The sequence below is a fragment of the Salmo salar genome, chromosome 15 (assembly GCF_965601325.2).
Source record: "Salmo salar chromosome 15, fSalSal1, whole genome shotgun sequence".
Lineage (NCBI taxonomy): Eukaryota > Metazoa > Chordata > Actinopteri > Salmoniformes > Salmonidae > Salmo > Salmo salar.
The window spans coordinates 48,725,331-48,742,851 of record NC_138305.1 but is presented as its reverse complement, the minus strand read 5'-3'; the positions used below and the strand labels follow the sequence as shown (position 1 = coordinate 48,742,851).

Here is a 17,521-nt window from a genome sequence, read left to right as displayed (position 1 = left end):
TAACTTCCTGACTGATGTCTTGAGATGTTGCTTCAATATATCCACATCATTTTCCCTCCTCATGACGTCATTTATTTTGTGAAGTGCACTAGTCCTTCGTGCAGCAAAGCACCCCCACAACATGATGCTGCCACCCCCGTGCTTCACGGTTGGGATGGTGTTCTTCGGCTTGCAAGCATCCTTTTTCCTCCAAACATAATGATGGTCATTATGGCCAACAGTTCTATTTTTGTTTCATCAGACCAGAGGACATTTCTCCAAAAAGTACAATCTTTGTCCCCATGTGCAGTTGCAAACCGTGGTCTGGCTTTTTTTAATGGCGGTTTTGGAGCAGTGGCTTCTTCCTTGCTGAGCACCCTTTCAGGTTATGTCGATATAGGACTCGTTTTACTGTGGATATACATACTTTTGTACCCGTTTCCTCCAGCACCTTCACAAGGTCCTTTGCTGTTGTTCTGGGATTGATTTGCACTTTCTGCACCAAAGTACGTTAATCTCTAGGAGACGGAACACGTCTCCTTCCTGAGGGGTATGACAGCTGCGTCGTACTATTGTTTGTACAGATGAACGTGGTACCTTCAGGCGTTTGGAAATTGTTCCCAAGGATGAACCGGACTTGTGGAGGTCTACAATTGTTTTTCTGAGGTCTTGGCTGATTTCTTTTGATTTTCCCATGATGTCAAGCAAAGAGGCACTGAGTTTGAAGGTACGCCTTGAAATACTTCCACAGGTACACCTCCAATTGACTCAAATGATGTCAATTAGCCCATCAGAAGCTTCTAAAGGCATGAAAATATTTTCTGGAAATTTCTAAGCCGTTTAAAAGGCACAGTCAACTTAGTGTGTCTAAACTTCTGACCCACTGGAATTATGATAGTGAATTATAAGTGAAATAAACACTAAACAATTGTTGGAAAAAACGAGTTGTGTCATGCACGAAGTAGATGTCCTAACAGACTTGCCAAAACTATAATATGTTAACAAGAAATTTGTGGAGTGGTTGAAAAACTTGTTTTAATGACACCAACCTAAGTGTATGTAAACTTCCGACTTCAACTGTGTATTAGTTGACCTCCCGTTGTTATCGTGTCAAGTCAGTTTGATACAAGACAGTGTTGTCAAGGTTCTCTACTCCCAACCCCAATGAAATATTGACCCATTAGGAACATTGAAAATTGCAAAGCTGGTAATTCATTGTAAGAATATTTCATTTAAACATTTCACCTTAAATGTCAACATAATTAGAATTTAATAAGTCATTTGACAACCTCATTTGACAACAATTTAATTAAAACAGATTATATTAACTCAATTGTGATTGTCTTGATTTAATTACACATTTTAGAGGTGGACAGTTCTGGGATATTTTAATTGATCCTGTTGATAAGAAATGCCCATACGGTATTAAGACAAGTTGTTAATGGATTACATGAATTGGAAATGGGAAAGTACGTACACATGAGTTTTCCATTCATAAAATGTTTAGGTTAAATTGCCACACACATTTTGCATGGAAAACGAGGAAATCGTTTATATTAGTTGTACGGAATGATTGTCAAATAGGTAAATCTGCGCTTGGTCTGCTCAATGACCAGGTGTATACCACAAATACCCTGTCGAGAAAAAAACTCAACCATTTTGGGCAAAAGCAGACTAAGATCACACCGACCTAGCGTGTAGCTCAACTTTAAGGGAGCAGGGAATGTTGAAACAATTGAGATCCCTGTGTGGGTGATCTTAGTGTGAATTGATGGTTTAACGAGAGATCACCTTGTGGTAATATGGTGGCCAATATTGGTTGCATTTGACCCTACAGATTTAAGCTTGTCACGTAAGAACAGACGAGAATTATCCTGCAATACTATTACGATAAACATTTTAAAAAATAACATTTTCCCATACTGTGCTTTCACCAACTCACCAAATTGTTTCATGAAGTGGACAACAATTTATTTCATTTTCCTGTTTGTCTTCTTAATATAAGCATAATAATAATATTTATTCGTAGACCACAATTCCTTAGATCAATGTCCTTACAGTTAATGGATTATGAATGAAATGTATTGGATCATGTGTGTTGACATAACCTATGGCATGCACCTCCATTTGTCCAAAGGAGAAAAATTAGGTCTTACAATACAGTTGTAAGCATGGTCTGTTGCTTACTTAGAGGTATGCACATTTCAAGGTTTTTAAATAATAATCCGTTGTGGATTTCATTGTAAGCTAAATGTACAATCAAATGTGCATAAGAATGTTTTATAAACGAGGCACCTGATCTTTTGTGTTCCAATTCAGTACCACATTTGTATGTGGTACTAAAATCCTATACATTTCCAATGCTCTGCAGTGGTACTAAAATCCTATACATTTCCAATGCTCTGCATGTGACTTGAGTCTGGACGCTCAGATTATTTTGCTCTCAACTGATTTTTTTGTGTCATTCTCAGTGTCACAAGGTAGGAACAAACACTGATCTTGGTTGCAAGCATGTCAGCCTGTCAGAGATATCACAAAACTGTTACAGTAGTCTACATTATAAATAAGACCAAAGAGCTTTAGCTAAAGACCTAACATAGAAAAAAAAATCACCAAAAGATAGAAAGGAACAGTGAAAGTAAATAATCATTGCGTCTGTGTGCCTTTTCAGAGGCAGCATCAATGTGAATGTGCAATGTAAATGTGTAAAACTGAATGTGGACAGTGAGACAAAAGGTTTGAATATGAAACAAAAAATCTTATTAGGCCTCGTGTAAACACAGCCATTGTAATTACATCAGATTAATGCCCCAATAATCATGCCTTGAGATCACAGTGAGTATAAATCGACTGTTTGGTCAACCACATAACTCAATCTCTGAATGCCTCAACATTTCATTGCCCATGCATCCACATCCCACCATGCTCTACTCTGCCCAACCTGTATATGTATTAAACATTTTACATACTTGCATTATTCAATTTATAAGTGTTCCTTCCACACGCAAGTTGCAAATCTCACATATTTCTGAGAGGGGAAAAAACATCCAGGAGGGGCATGGTTTCTCTCAAATGGTAAGGTGCCATTTTTGTGATACGTTCCTATGAACAAAAATAGAAATTCAAGGGAAAATGATAACCTAAAATACATCAAACTGCACTTGTAGGGGTTGGAATTGAGTCCAGTTTATTGTTTCAAGAGGTACCTGTTTATTTGTTTCAATGGTAAATAATATTGATGTAGTGAGCAGGATAAGGGCCTGTACGAAATAGAGGGGGTATTTTGTCTCAATCCTGTTTCCACAATCAACTTTGTTCCCCTTAATTTTAGAAAGATACCCAAATAAAAAAAAGTTGGCCCAAATCTCATGGGATCATATAACATGATCTTTGTTGTAGCACATGTGATATGTTAGAGATTTGCTTCAGTTTCTTCTTAAAACTACATACAAAAATGAGGAGGGACTACATCTGAACGGGGAGCAGAATTGAACAACACAGGATCGTTTTGATCTGTCTTGAATGTTTTGAAAAAACTGGGGCCAGTTATCTCTGTTTCTATTAAAGGGTCTTCTGTTGGGAGCAGAGCGTAATCAAGAGGAAATGGGATTTTGGCTGATATAAAACAAACACCTCCCAGCTAGCACGTTTGGTTCATTGGAAGTTGTGGGAACGCACGTATTTGGTTTCCTATTGGTTCTGGGAATGAAGCCACAAGTTTCCTGACCGGTAAAACACAACATTTCTTAAACGTTCTGAGAACAGAAATGAACATTTTTGCCTGTTCTGAGAACATACATTTTTAGGTAGCAGAGAGGTTATGAGAACATTTTACTATGGTTCCCTGAAAGTTTTCCAGGAGGTTTTATTTAACATTCTGATTTTAACTTAATTAAATAACATTCTAAGAACATGTTTCAATAAGACTTAACACTGCTAGCTTAGTTTAACTGTTTTGAACTCCGAGCACAGGAAGAACACGGACATTAATTTGCGTAAAATCATTAAATCATGCAAAGACATTTATTTTTTGTGACATGGCGTCAATGAGATTCAAACCTATGATCTTCTGTTTTCTATCCATGGAATTAGTCCACTGCGCCACCAGGATGGAGCTTTTTTGTTGTTGACTCATACAACGCTGTTCATTCTAGTCTATTCAAACAGACCCCATTTCAAAAGAAACAAGCACTCATTAAGATCAGGTGTGGCCAATTAGAGGGCGCGGCCAACACACCTGAACACACTTAACAAAGATGCTGTTGACGCTGAGAACAGAATGTATTTTTTAAATAACATTCTAGAACAGTTTGAGAACATTGCTTTAAATAGAACCATGAGGAAACATAATGCTGAAGTACTGAAATTCATACAGAAGAGCGTTCTTAACGTTCTCTGAACTATTTGAGAACATACCCAATGTCAAACCAGTTGGAGAATGTTCCTAAAACTTTACTGAAATTAAAATGTAACCATGTTTGAACTTTTGGGAAACTTTGTTATAGTAATGAAATATCTCAGTACATCAGGTTCCTTAAATGTGCTGAGAATGTTTCAAAGCAAAGCAACTATCATGCGCCATTCCCAGAAACTTATGGGAAGGTTGTATGCAAAATAACCATGAGACAACCACACTCTCACCAAGCTCTAAGAAACATATGGTTCTCAGAACATTATGTGCTAGCTGGGCTTACTTTTAACGGCACAGACGGACAACATGACAACTGGTGACAGAGATGAAAAAGACAACCCCTCCCAAAAAAGTTGGTGGACATGTTTAGAGTTCACATTTGTTTTTTAGTCTCCCGGTCTTCTTATCACCATAATAGGCATGTGGCCATGTCTCTACTGTACATATGTACTGTTTAAGCACAAGGGGAGGAGGCTGATTAGCAGATTATCGAGTGTGTTCAGGAGAGGTTCAGGTAGCTGAAGAGGAGGGGAACCAGACAGACGCAGCTGAAGCTCACAGTGCCATAGACAATGTAGCGGTAAGATAGCTCAACTTCCATGTGCTGCCGTGCCTGCCGTACATCGCCAGCAGGCAGCCCAAACACCCGGCAGGCCAGCGGAATGGTGGCTGCTTTCATTGCAGCCCGGGTGGCAAGCAGGACGACCACCCCAAGCAGTAGGCGGAGCAGGGAGCGTGCCAATAGGGCGGCACTCAGGGGGGGCAGTGCCAGGGGCAGGGAAGAAAGTGGTGGGTCGGCCAGCAGGCCCAGCTGGTGGTTGAGGTGGGAGGCCAGGGCAGCCCCGGCCCCAGTGCCCAGAGCCTGCGCTGTGTCACCCCGTGAGGTGCTCCATGAGTCCAGGGTGAAGGCCAGGAGGCCTAAGCCTACGTGCAGGATGACAATGACTAGTGGTGCATGGTGGCTCGTCAGGTAGAAACTGTCAATCTGGTCCAACGTTGACTGGAAGACGGCCAGGATCAGCAGGCTGTATAGAAAGCCAGTGATGACCTCCTGTAAAACAGAGATTGCAAAGGATATTAGGGCGCTTTGAAACCAAAATACATTAAACACATGTCAACGCAGCAGTGTGGTGGGGAGAAACTATTTGGAAAAACACCACTACAGCTTCAATTGGTTGATGGATAACTTGTTTAAAAAAAGAAGGGAAGTGCTACTAGAGTACACAGTAGGTCTATGTAATCAGAAGGTGCTCTTTGGTAAAAGGGGTAAATTGGTAATTAAAAAAACAAAACAAGGAGGACCATGGTTGATGGATAGACGGATAGAAACCCAACAACCTTGGAAGCACCCTTATACTCTTTTAGTTTTAACACACACAGGATCTATAATCATTTCTCAACTACTACTATTAATCTGTGATTTAAAAAAAATCCATGTTCAAATGACATAACAAAATAGTTCAAACACCATTTTACTCTACTTTCTATTTGGTGGGAGATTACAAGACATCAAAAGACAGAGGCAATATATTTAAATAACTTCATTGGCCATTCACTTGTCCCTTATCTTTCCCTCAATAAAGACATTAAGTCATCTGAAATACAATGAAGGGATTTTAACCAGAAAATCAAGTTTGCAAACTTGCATTGATCCCAAAACCTGAACTCAGCTCTCCTAAGTAATCCACATCCTCCTCTTCAGTCAACTTTGGACTGATTGATTGACACACACGCTGAAAAATGGGCCCCAGGACGCTAGAGGGCCCCAGCGGACCATAGACAGATTGTTTTTTCTCGCCGTTAAGCAAACCTTTTGGCTCAAGGGCCACGCTGGGATTTTGAAATTCAGAGGGATGTACAGATTTTTTTTAATCAATTTGTTTGTCAAAATCAATTTGCAGGCCAGAAAAAAAGGCAGATTGTGGAAAATATATAAATCCATTATATTTCTACCAGAGAGAAAGAGGCAAAGCGAGAGGTTTCACTCAGCCCAAAATCTGTTCACGAAAAATAACCCATGAAGTGAGGAATTTTTGTATGGAGGTCAATGAGTGTCGAATTTGGAGAAAAAAATAAAAATTGCTAATGAGGCTTATTTGATCTAATAGAAGTTTCGTAATGGTTAGGTTGATACAAATGCACTGATATACACTGAGTGTACAAAATATGCTCTTTCCATGACCTAGATTGACCAAGTGAATCCAGGTGAAAGCTATGAACCCTTATTGATGTCACTTGTTAAATACAAAGAAGGATTTATAAGGCTTGAGACATGGATTGTGTGTGCCATTCAGAGGGTGAATGGGCAACAACAACAAAAAAATATTCAAGTGCCTTTGAACGGGGTATGGTAGTAGGTGCCAGGAACTGCAACGCTGCTGGGTTTTTCATGCTCAACAGTTTCCTGTGTGTATCAAGAATGGTCCAGACATCCGGGGTGGGGGCACATGGCATTTCGGCAACTTACCCCAAAATAACTTTATATCGGAGATAAATAGAGGACTTAACATGGATATAACCCGTTTTAGCATGGACACTGCCATTGAGGGTGCCACCATTTGAAAGTAGTCAACTGGGTGGGGATTTTGAGTGGGGCGCAATCAGCCAACGAAGAAGAAAATTGACTACTTGAAAATGGAGATGGGCTCAATGGCGCTTCCCATGCTGTCACAGATGCTATAATGGTACAGGTACAAAGAGGAGTCCTCCATCTCTATGGCCTATTGGGCACACGTGTATCTGCAGTCTCATTGGTTAGAATGGTCTCACCTCCTCCCGCCTGCCTTCCACCTTTTGATGCATTTCCATTGTTAGAGCGGCCACTTGAATATTTTGTCAATATAATATAATCTCCCTGGCCAATACAGAATATCAGTGATGACCAGCGCTGTGATATAGTGAGGAGAGGGCCCGTTCAGATATCATATCAACTTCCCACAGAACAACGATCATCCCCCTCGCTGTTTTACGAAAGAGTTATTGGGTGAAAATGAAGAAAAGATTAGGTGGTCATGGCTGGTGTTCTCCCATTCCTCAGATTCAGTGTTAAGTGAACATAATGGCGTGACATAATGGCAATAAAGCCAAATTTAAAGGTTATCAAATAATTTCTATGCATTTGTTTTTCATACCCCCAGGCAGAGGTGGTACCAAGTCACTGTAATTTGAGTCAGAAGCAAGTCTCAAATCATAAGGCCCGAGTCTCAAGTCGAGTCCTAGGTAGAACGGGTCGAGACTCGAGTCAAGTCCATGTCTTGCTTTTTAAGATGGAGTCATGAGTTTTTCAAATTAAGCAAAAAACAAACTACATTCGATGTTGAAGTAGCCTACAAATCTTTGTCTGTTTATTGTGGCTAGCATACAGCCCTTTTCATTATTTTGTCTACAACATATTTGAATTATGTAACAATTAACCCTTTATATGGGAATTGGCCTATAGGGCAAAATTGAAATGTTTCTTACAGTAGAAATATGAAAAGCATACGCATAATTGACACCACAGTCCATCTGACAAGACTGAATCCAAACATTACACTTGACTTTCTGTGCATTCTACATTGAAATTTTTCCCAAAATTTGTTGATAACGAAATCTGAAAACACTCTTGATACATTCTGTAACATAATAACAATACCTTAAATTCAATTAAACGCTGAGTCTCAAATAGCCACCTGTCCTTTTTAATAGCTGGGCAACGGCACACATTTCAGCAAATAAACGCTTGTTTCAAATAAACGCTGGGTCAAAATGAATTGTTTACAATATTACCATGACTTACCATGAATTGTTTATGAGGTTAATGTTTGATTTGTTACATTCAATAATTCAGTAGTGACTTAAACATTATGGCATTCATCCATTTTTAAATCACCAGTAAGAAACTTCTAGGCATTGGCTGCTAACAGCTGAGAACTGCTAGCTAACTGGCAAGTACAAAAAACAGTCAACAACTTTGGGAGTTCAGACCACCAGAAAAGTAAGTAAATGCAGAAAACGCAGTCTAATGAAAATAATTATTCTGTCAAGGAAAATTTTTTTTTTTTTTGGCAACTCAGACAAAATAAAGAAAATGTATTAAAATACTGGAAGTGAATGCTGGAATTAAACAATTAACTATGCAAATTAGTAAAAGCTTTGTGCATTAAGGAAATAAACGCCTGCCTATAATAGTAGCCTGTCTCTAATAAGTGCCTGTTGTGTTCAATGATTTAAACAAATTAACGCCCAGGCTATAAATTGAAGTTTTACGGTATTCATGGAACATTTGGGGTAGGTGCAACGTAAGACAAAACAATGATATGGGTTTGAGTGAGAGGTCTAACTCGTGTCTCCAAGTAGCCACACACCTAAGTCATTTCAATGCACTTAAAAGCTATTACCGTAATTTCCGGACTATAAGCCGCAACTTTTTTCCCACGCTTTGAACGTCGCGGCTTAAACAATGACGGGGCTAATATATGGATTTTTCCCGCTTTCAATTTTTTTTCTCCCAAAAAACACATTTTGTGACGTGCTCAGTTTTTTGGCGGCATGAAGCTTTCATTAGACCAATGAAATTGCCGAACGGGTTAAGGTCAAACATCTTTTTTGTTTACTGTTTAGATTAAATCGAGCACTCTCAAACTTCCCATCATTCTGATTACGTTAGTCATTTTGTCACCCTGATTCCTGGGGGTACAACAAAGTATTTGCAGCCACTCGACATCAGTGTAAATCGTGCATTTAAGGTGGCGCTCCATGTTCAGCGGGAGACTTGGATGACAAGTGGGGAGAAATCCTTCACTAAAACGGGCCGCATGCGAAGAGCAACTTATGGTCAAGTCTGCCAGTGGGTCCTGACAGCGTGGAGCATTGTCAAAAAATCCACCATCATCAACGGGTTTCGAAAGGCTGGACTGCTGCGTGTTGAAGAGGGCTCTGCGGGGGATTTGCCTCCGGATGAAAGTGACGAGAGCGACAATGAAAACGATCCAATATCGGATGAAGCAATTCTGAGGCTATTCAACTCCGACACCGAAGGAGATGGTTTCAGTGCACAGGAGGAGGAAGATGGTGACCAATGACTTTCTTGTTAGGCTACTGTTTACTGCAAAAAAATATATATGTTTTGTTACAAGCCGTGTTTCGTTAAAGCCTATTTATTTTTGTTACAAGCCGTGTTTTGTTAAAGCCTGTGTAAAGTTAATTTGTTTCGATGTACCGGTAGGCACCTGCGGCTTATAGACATGTGCGGCTTATTTATGTTAAAAATATATATTTTTAAATTCAGTGGGTGCGGCTTATATTCAGGTGCGCTTAATAGTCCGGAAATTACAGTAGGTCAGGGCTCCAGACTAACATTTTCCCCTGGTGGAACTGAACATGATTTTCTTATAGACACACACACACACATATATAAATAAATATCATCTTATAAATCCTTTCACAGTGCTTTATAAAAAATTATCAGAACCCTGAATGCTGATTGGCTGACTGCCGTGGTATATCAGACTGTATACCACAGGTATGACAAAACTTGTATATGTACTGCTCTAATTACATTGGTAACCAGTTTATAATAGCAATAAGGCACCTCGGGAGTTTGTGGTTGTTAGGTTCTAAATAACAGAGCAAAAACTAAACGGACAACTATGAAAAGCTCAAACCATGTTTATTCACCAAATGTGTCAGACAGCTGAACAGACAAAAACATGTTCCCACCGGCATAGTATTTATATCCCACTTTAGGTGAGGTCTCCTCCTCTTCTCTAAACATGACATCCTTATTGCTAGGCAGGAAATTAAGTGATGTGGGTAATAAACTGTTCCTTCTCCCTTAAAATGACCTGACCTCGGCCCCAATTCCTCACTAATCCACAGCTCTCCACCCTTATCAGTGACCACAACCATGTGATTGTTTTTCCCTTACTCAGTAACATTCCAAGCCCTTGTCTCATATCCAACCTTAATTGACCCCACCATATACATTAATCCTACAGATAACCATTGCCTTCTGGTGTAGAAACCAGACTGTGGGCCTTCTCCTTTCCACAGGATACCTGATGTCTAACAATAACATGTTCTGCATTCCCCTCTCTCCCTCCATACCATGAACAAATATATTTAATTTTACAAGTTTAGAAGTCAGAACCCATCATGGTATATGGCCAATATACCACGGGTAAGGGCTGTATCCAGGCACTCCGCGTTGTGTCATGCAGGAGAAAAGCCCTTAGCCATGGTATATGGCGCATATACCACACCCCCTCTGGCCTTATTGCTTAAATAGACTACTGAGACGTGATTCAAGAAATAAGTTGTTTCATCATCCTTATGTTGTGATTCACAATATTTTAATGTGCACCCTAATCCAGTGATTCTCATGCATTTTGGGTTGACAATTAGGCTATTGTTATATTTTACTGTTAAAATAGGGTTCCAGAATTTTCTGATGAGCTTGCCTGCATGTGTATGTGCACCAAATAATTTCAGGCTAATTTACTGTATTTGTGGCTAATTCACCAACAGAGTAAGTGGAAATTCAAAACACATTAGCTAGATTGCTAACTCTAAATATAATACCCACTGCTAATAGCCATGTTAATCTAACAGTACATTTTTTATGTCCCAAAAAACATTGTAGTTGTAGCCTACCGCCCAATGAGGCCTATGCAATCGCAATGGCCAAAGTGCATGTCGCATGCTCCGTATCTCAAAGCCATATCAAATATCTTGGTTTTAAGATAGTTGCTATTGAGCTCAAAATTGAGAGCTGAGAAATAGAAATTATACCTACAGAAAGCTGATAACCTTTATTCAACTATAACAACAGGATAGCTTTGTTTTCCCCACAATAGGATTTTAAAATGTTACAATCAGAACACTATTTTCCCAGAGCATTTATTTTCCCCGGGAAAGGAGAGTGGCTCAACACAGTAGCAGACCCCAGCGCAACAGGTAGCCTACAGGGGCACGCAGACACTTTCGTTAAAGGAATATGAGGATAGTGTACTTTACGGTTTGACCAAATCATGGTTTTAGCCTCCTAAAAAATAGGATGTTTTGAGGTGAGGTGACCATGTAAATTGTGCAGCTCACACTGATGGGACTAATATTTTATTTAGTCGCACAACCAAGGCAAAGGGTCGCAGTTTGAGCTCTCCTAGCTATGCCGTTGAGAAACTGAAGCAAGCACACTTCAGGGTTTCCGTTAAGGCCCGCGCAGACTGCATGATTTTAGCCACCTTAGGCAACGATTTTGTAGTTCCAGTCAAAATGTCTACATTGTTGGCAAATTCTTTGGTCGTGAATGATTGTCCGACGTCTTAAATTATTGAAATGATTCTTAGGTCATAAATGATTGTCCGACGGCCCGTTCAGTGTGACAGGGTCTAAGTCTGCCGATTCAGTACCACTACGTCTTGGCCCGTTCAGTGTGACAGGGTCTAGGTCTGCCGATTAAGTACCACTATGCGCGGTCGTAGGCTCCGACAAAGTTCTGGCAGTGTCAGAAATGTTGAGCCTTTATCGTGTAGTGTGGATGGTGTTACGAGCCGATCCCGGTGACTGACCAATAGGAACACGGCCGGCACAGAGTACGCACGAATAGTCATATTAATCTAACAGTTTAATTTAAAATGTTTACATACTATGCAAGATCGATTTCCCTAATAATCTTCTTTACATGACATCTGAAATCAGGCATCCTGATAAACCTACATATTTTGTCTAACCAATTCACCCTCTGAATGGCACACATACACAATCCATGTCTCAATTGTCTCAAGGTTTAAAAATCCTTCTTTAACCTGTCTCTACACTGATTGAAGTGTATTTAACAAGTGACATCAAAAAGGGAACAACACTTTCTGATGGATTCACCTGGTCAGTTTGTGTCATGGAAAGAGCTGGTGTTCTTATTGTTTTGTATACTCAGGATATAAAGTTTGTTTTGTGAAAAATATTTCTAAGATGCATACTTTCAGTTTTTCCGAACTCACTTGGGAGGCTTGTACTGCTGGTGCTGGCACCTGCGCAGATGAAACACACAGCTTCAGTTGACGTAGCCTAGGTCGGCTGACGTAGCCTTGCAAGCCAATCGCAGAATGTGACAACAGAACTGAAGCAAATTGTACAATCTGGCCAGTTTGAGATAAAGATTTAAATTTGGTAACAACGCAAAGTGTGACATGTAATAATTGTAAAAGACTGAATCCGACGTACAGTGTGGGAAGGCCGGACAACGCGACAGGGAATATTTGAATTTACCGGTCATTTCAGAAATGTACCGGACCCATATTGGGTATTGTAATCCATTAGGGTGTCCACCCACGGTGCTCAGAATGACAAGAAATCACATTTAAAATATGGTAATTCATCTTAACAGAAAATGCAGCTCCTGTAATGAAGCAGCAAATAAAATGTAATTTTTGAACATTTTCCAAAATGCAATTACCAGGAAAAACCCATTAGAAACAGCGCACCTGATGCGAGTGGTTCCATACAGTGACTTCAGAAAGTATTCAGGCCTAGGGTTGCAAGAAAAGGGTCGGAAACTTTCTGGTAAATTTCCGGAATTTTTCCATGGGAAGTTAAGCCCTGGACTTGTGAGAAGCCAAGACAATTTAGAAGTAGCTTCGAGAGAAGACTCTGAATGTCCTTGAGTGGCCCAGCCAGAGCCCGGACCTGAACCCGATCGAACATCTCTGGAGAGACCTGAAAATAGCTGTACAGCGACGCTCCCCATCCAACCTGACAAAGCTTGAGAGGATCTGCAGAGAAGAATGGGAGAAACTCCCCAAATACAGGTGTGCGAAGTTTGTAGCGTCATACCCAAGACTCATGACTGTAATCGCTGCCAAAGGTGAATCAATAAAGTACTGAGTAAAGGGTCTGAATACTTACGTGAATGTAATATCAGTTGTTTTTCTTCCAAAAAACATTTGCTTTGTCATCATGGGTTATTGTGTGTAGATAGATTTTTTTTTATTTTATCCATTTTAGAATAAGACTAACAAAATGAGGAAAAAGTGAGGGGTCTGAATACTTTCCAAATGCACTAGCTGTATTCCATTTATTTTTATCCTAAAAAAGTCCCTTGGTGATGACATACTGTTAACATTATGCAGCCACCACCATGCTTGAAAATATGGAGTGGTACTCTTATGTATTGTGTTGGCCCCAAATGCTTTGCATTCAGGAGAAAAAGTACATTTCTTTACCACATAATTTGCATTATGACAGAAGTGCCTTGTTGCAAACAGGATGCATGTTTTGAATATGTTTTATTCTGTACAGGTTTCCTGTGTGTATAGATTAGAGGTAGACCGATTAATCGGAATGGCCGATTAATTAGGGTCGATGTCGAATTTTCATAACAAATCGGTATTTTTGGCCACCGATTTGCCGATGTTTATTTTTTACACCTTTATTTAACTAGGCAAGTCAGATTAGGCCACATTTGGCCATGATTACAGACACCTGTGTGTCTTCTGACACTATATAAACGAGTCAGTCATCTCACAGTGTTTGTGATGACACCCTGATGAAGACAGCTTGGCTGTCGAAACGTTGGATATTACATTTTTGCATCTGAGCTCCTAGAGTGTGCGGCTCTCCCTTACTTTCAAGTCAGATTAAGAACACATTCTTATTTTCAATGACGGCCTAGGAACGGGGGGTTAACTGCCTTGTTCAGGGGGAGTCGGGGATTCGTTTTTGCAACCTTCCGGTTACTAGTCCAACGCTCTAACCACCTGCCTTACATTGCACTCCACGAGGAGCCTGCATGGCAGGCTGACTACCTGTTACGCGAGGGCAGCAAGAAGCCAAGGTAAGTTGCTAGCTAGCATTAAACTTATCTTATAAAAAACTATCAATCTTAACATAATCACTAGTTAACTACACATGGTTGATGATATTACTAGTTTATCTAACGTGTCCTGCGTTGCATATAATCGATGCGGTGCCTGTTAACCTCTTGACAGTCGTCCCCCTCGAATCTTATTGGAGCTCTGGTTGAAGAAGGCCCTAAAGATTTATGTTATACAACGTTTGACATGTTTGAACAAACCTAAATAAGACAAAAATGCATTTTGTTGAAAGAGTAGCCCCGCGCACGTCGGAACTTTTGGTGCAGCCTTCAGAACGCGCTAACAACAACAAGCTAATGGAACATAAAGGATGAACTTTTTCGAACGAAAATACATTTGTTGTGGACCTGGGATTCCTGGAAGTGCCTAAGGATGAAGATAATCAAAGGTAAGGGATTATTGACAATAGTATACAAGAGTAGATTTGATATGCGATTGTTCCAAGATGGCGCTGACCTGTAACGGTAGCCTATTGTTCTGAGTATCGCATCCCCTTTTATCGCAAAGTGTGATTACCCAGTAAAGTTATTTTTAAATCTGGCATTACAGGTGCTTTCAAGAGATATTCATCTATAAATCTTAGAATGACAATATTACATTTTAAAAATGTTTTCGAATAGTAATTTAGTCAATTGTAGCGCTGTTTCATCGGATGCATTTGAGGGAAAATAGTTAGTCAACGTTACGCACCGATGTAAAATGCTGTTTTTATATATAAATATGAACTTTATCGAACAAAAGAATGCATGTATTGTGTAACATGATGTCCTAGGAGTGTCATCTGATGAAGATTGTCAAAGGATAGTGCTGCATTTAGCTGTTTTTTGGTTATTTGTGACGCATGTGGTTGGTCGGAAAATGGCTATGTGGCTACTTTGACGATACACTCCTCTAACATAATCTAATGTTTTGCTTTTGCTGTAAAGCCTTTTTGAAATCGGACAACGTGGTTCGATTCAGGAGAGGTGTATCTATAAAACGATATAATTTGAAAAAAATGAATTTTTTTTAAATTAAATTTTGTTATGCTAATGGCGATAGGATTTTGCGCCATTAGGGGTTAATTTCTCATTGAATCACAACCTACTTCGACAAACAGGTATTGATATTGATGATGCGCATTTGCGAAAAAAGCACTGTCGTTGCACCAATGTACCTAACCATAAACATCAATGCTTTTCTTTAACCTGTTAGGGCTAGGGGGCAGTATTGACACGGCTGGATAAAAAATCATACCCGATTTAATCTGGTTACCACTCCTACCCAGTAACTAGAATATGCATATACTTATTACATATGGATAGAAAACACCCTACATTTTCTAAAACTGTTTGAATGGTGTCTGTGAGTATAACAGAACTCATTTGGCAGGCAAAACCCTGAGACATTTTCTGACAGGAAGTGGATACCTGATGTGTTGTATTACCTTTAAACCTATCCCATTGAAAAACACAGGGGCTGAGGAATATTTTGGCACTTCCTATTGCTTCCACTAGATGTCACCAGCCTTTACAAAGTGTTTTGAGTCTTCTGGAGGGAGATCTGACCGAACAAGAGCCATGGAACGATGATGGCCCATTAGACACCTGGCGCGCGAGTTCATGTTGGGTACCCTCGTTCCAATACGTTATAAAAGAGTATGCATTCGTCCACCTTGAATATTATTCATGTTCTGGTTAAAAAAGGCCCTAATGATTTATGCTATACAACGTTTGACATGTTTGAACGAACGTAAATATATTTTTTCCCCTCGTTCATGACGAGAAGTCCGGCTGGCTTAGATCATGTGCTAACAAGACGGAGATTTTTGGACATAAATGATGAGCTTTTTTGAACAAAACTACATTCGTTATGGACCTGTGATACCTGGAAGTGACATCTGATGAAGAGAATCAAAGGTAATGGATTATTTACATAGTATTTTCGATTTTAGATCTCCCCAACATGACGTCTAGTCTGTATCGCAACGCGTATTTTTCTGGGCGCAGTGCTCAGATTATTGCAAAGTGTGATTTCCCAGTAAGGTTATTTTTAAATCTGGCAAGTTGATTGCGTTCAAGAGATGTAAATCTATAATTCTTTAAATGACAATATAATATTTTACCAATGTTTTCTAATTTTAATTATTTAATTAGTGGTGCTGACTTGACTGCCGGTTATTGGAGGGAAACGATTTCCTCAACATCAATGCCATAGTAAAACGCTGTTTTTGGATATAAATATGAACTTGATAGAACTAAAAATGCATGCATTGTCTAACATAATGTCCTAGGAGTGTCATCTGATGGAGATTGTAAAAAGGTTAGTGCATCATTTTAGCTGGTTTTATGGTTTTGGTGACCCTGTCTTTGAATTGACAAAACATTACACACAACTCTTGTAAATGTACTGTCCTAACATACTCTAAATTTATGCTTTCGCCGTAAAACCTTTTTGAAATCGTAAAACGTGGTTAGATTAAGGAGATGTTTATCTTTCAAAGGGTGTAAAATAGTTGTATGTTTGAAAAATTTGAATTTTGACATTTATTTGGATTCAAATTTGCCGCTCTTGAAATGCACCTGCTGTTGATGGAGTGCACCACGGGTGGCACGCTAGCGTCCCACCTAGCCCATAGAGGTTAAAACCAATACACATGTATATATTTTTAAACCTGCATATTTAGCTAATATTGCTTGCTAACATGAAATTGTGTCACTTATCTTGCGTTCATTGCACGCAGTCAGGGTATATGCAAATTTGGGCCGCCTGGCTCGTTGTGAACTAATTTGCCAGAATTTTACGTAATCATCATATAACATTGAAGGTTGTGCAATGTAAAAGGAATATTTAGACTTAGGGATGCCACCCATTAGATAAAACACGGAACGGTTCCGTAGTTCACTGAAAGAAAAAACATTTTGTTTTCGAGATGATAGTTTCAGGATTCAACCATATTAATGAGCTAAGGCTCGTATTTCTGTGTGTTATTATGTTATAATTAAATCTATGATTTGATATTTGATAGAGCAGTCTGACAGAGCGGTGGTAGGCAGCAGCAGGCTCGTAAGCATTCATTCAAACAGCACTTTCGTGCGTTTTGCCAGCAGCGCTTCGCTGTGCTTCAAGCTGTTTATGACTTCAAGCCGGGTGGATATTACATTTACGTCATTTAGCAGACGCTCTTATCCAGAGCGACTTACAAACTGGGTATAATTTGTGGAACGTTCCAACAGGAATCTATTCCAAAAACTTCGTAAATAAGAAGATTGCCAAAAAACAACGCATACAAAGTTGTATA

General features: G+C 39.6%; 1 protein-coding gene across 3 annotated transcripts in view; it reads right to left on the bottom strand.

Annotated features, from left to right (window-relative positions):
• Nucleotides 1-1,168: 1,168 nt before the first annotated feature.
• Nucleotides 1,169-17,521, bottom strand: part of LOC106571509 (sphingosine-1-phosphate phosphatase 1) — a 37,248-nt gene continuing 20,895 nt past the window's right edge. For all 3 annotated transcript variants that reach the window (XM_082961853.1, XM_014144680.3, XM_082961854.1), the window contains one exon: nucleotides 1,169-5,441. In XM_082961853.1, coding sequence (XP_082817979.1) covers nucleotides 4,890-5,441 — 552 coding nt within the window. In that variant the 3' untranslated portion in view covers nucleotides 1,169-4,889. The remainder of the gene's footprint in view (nucleotides 5,442-17,521) is intronic.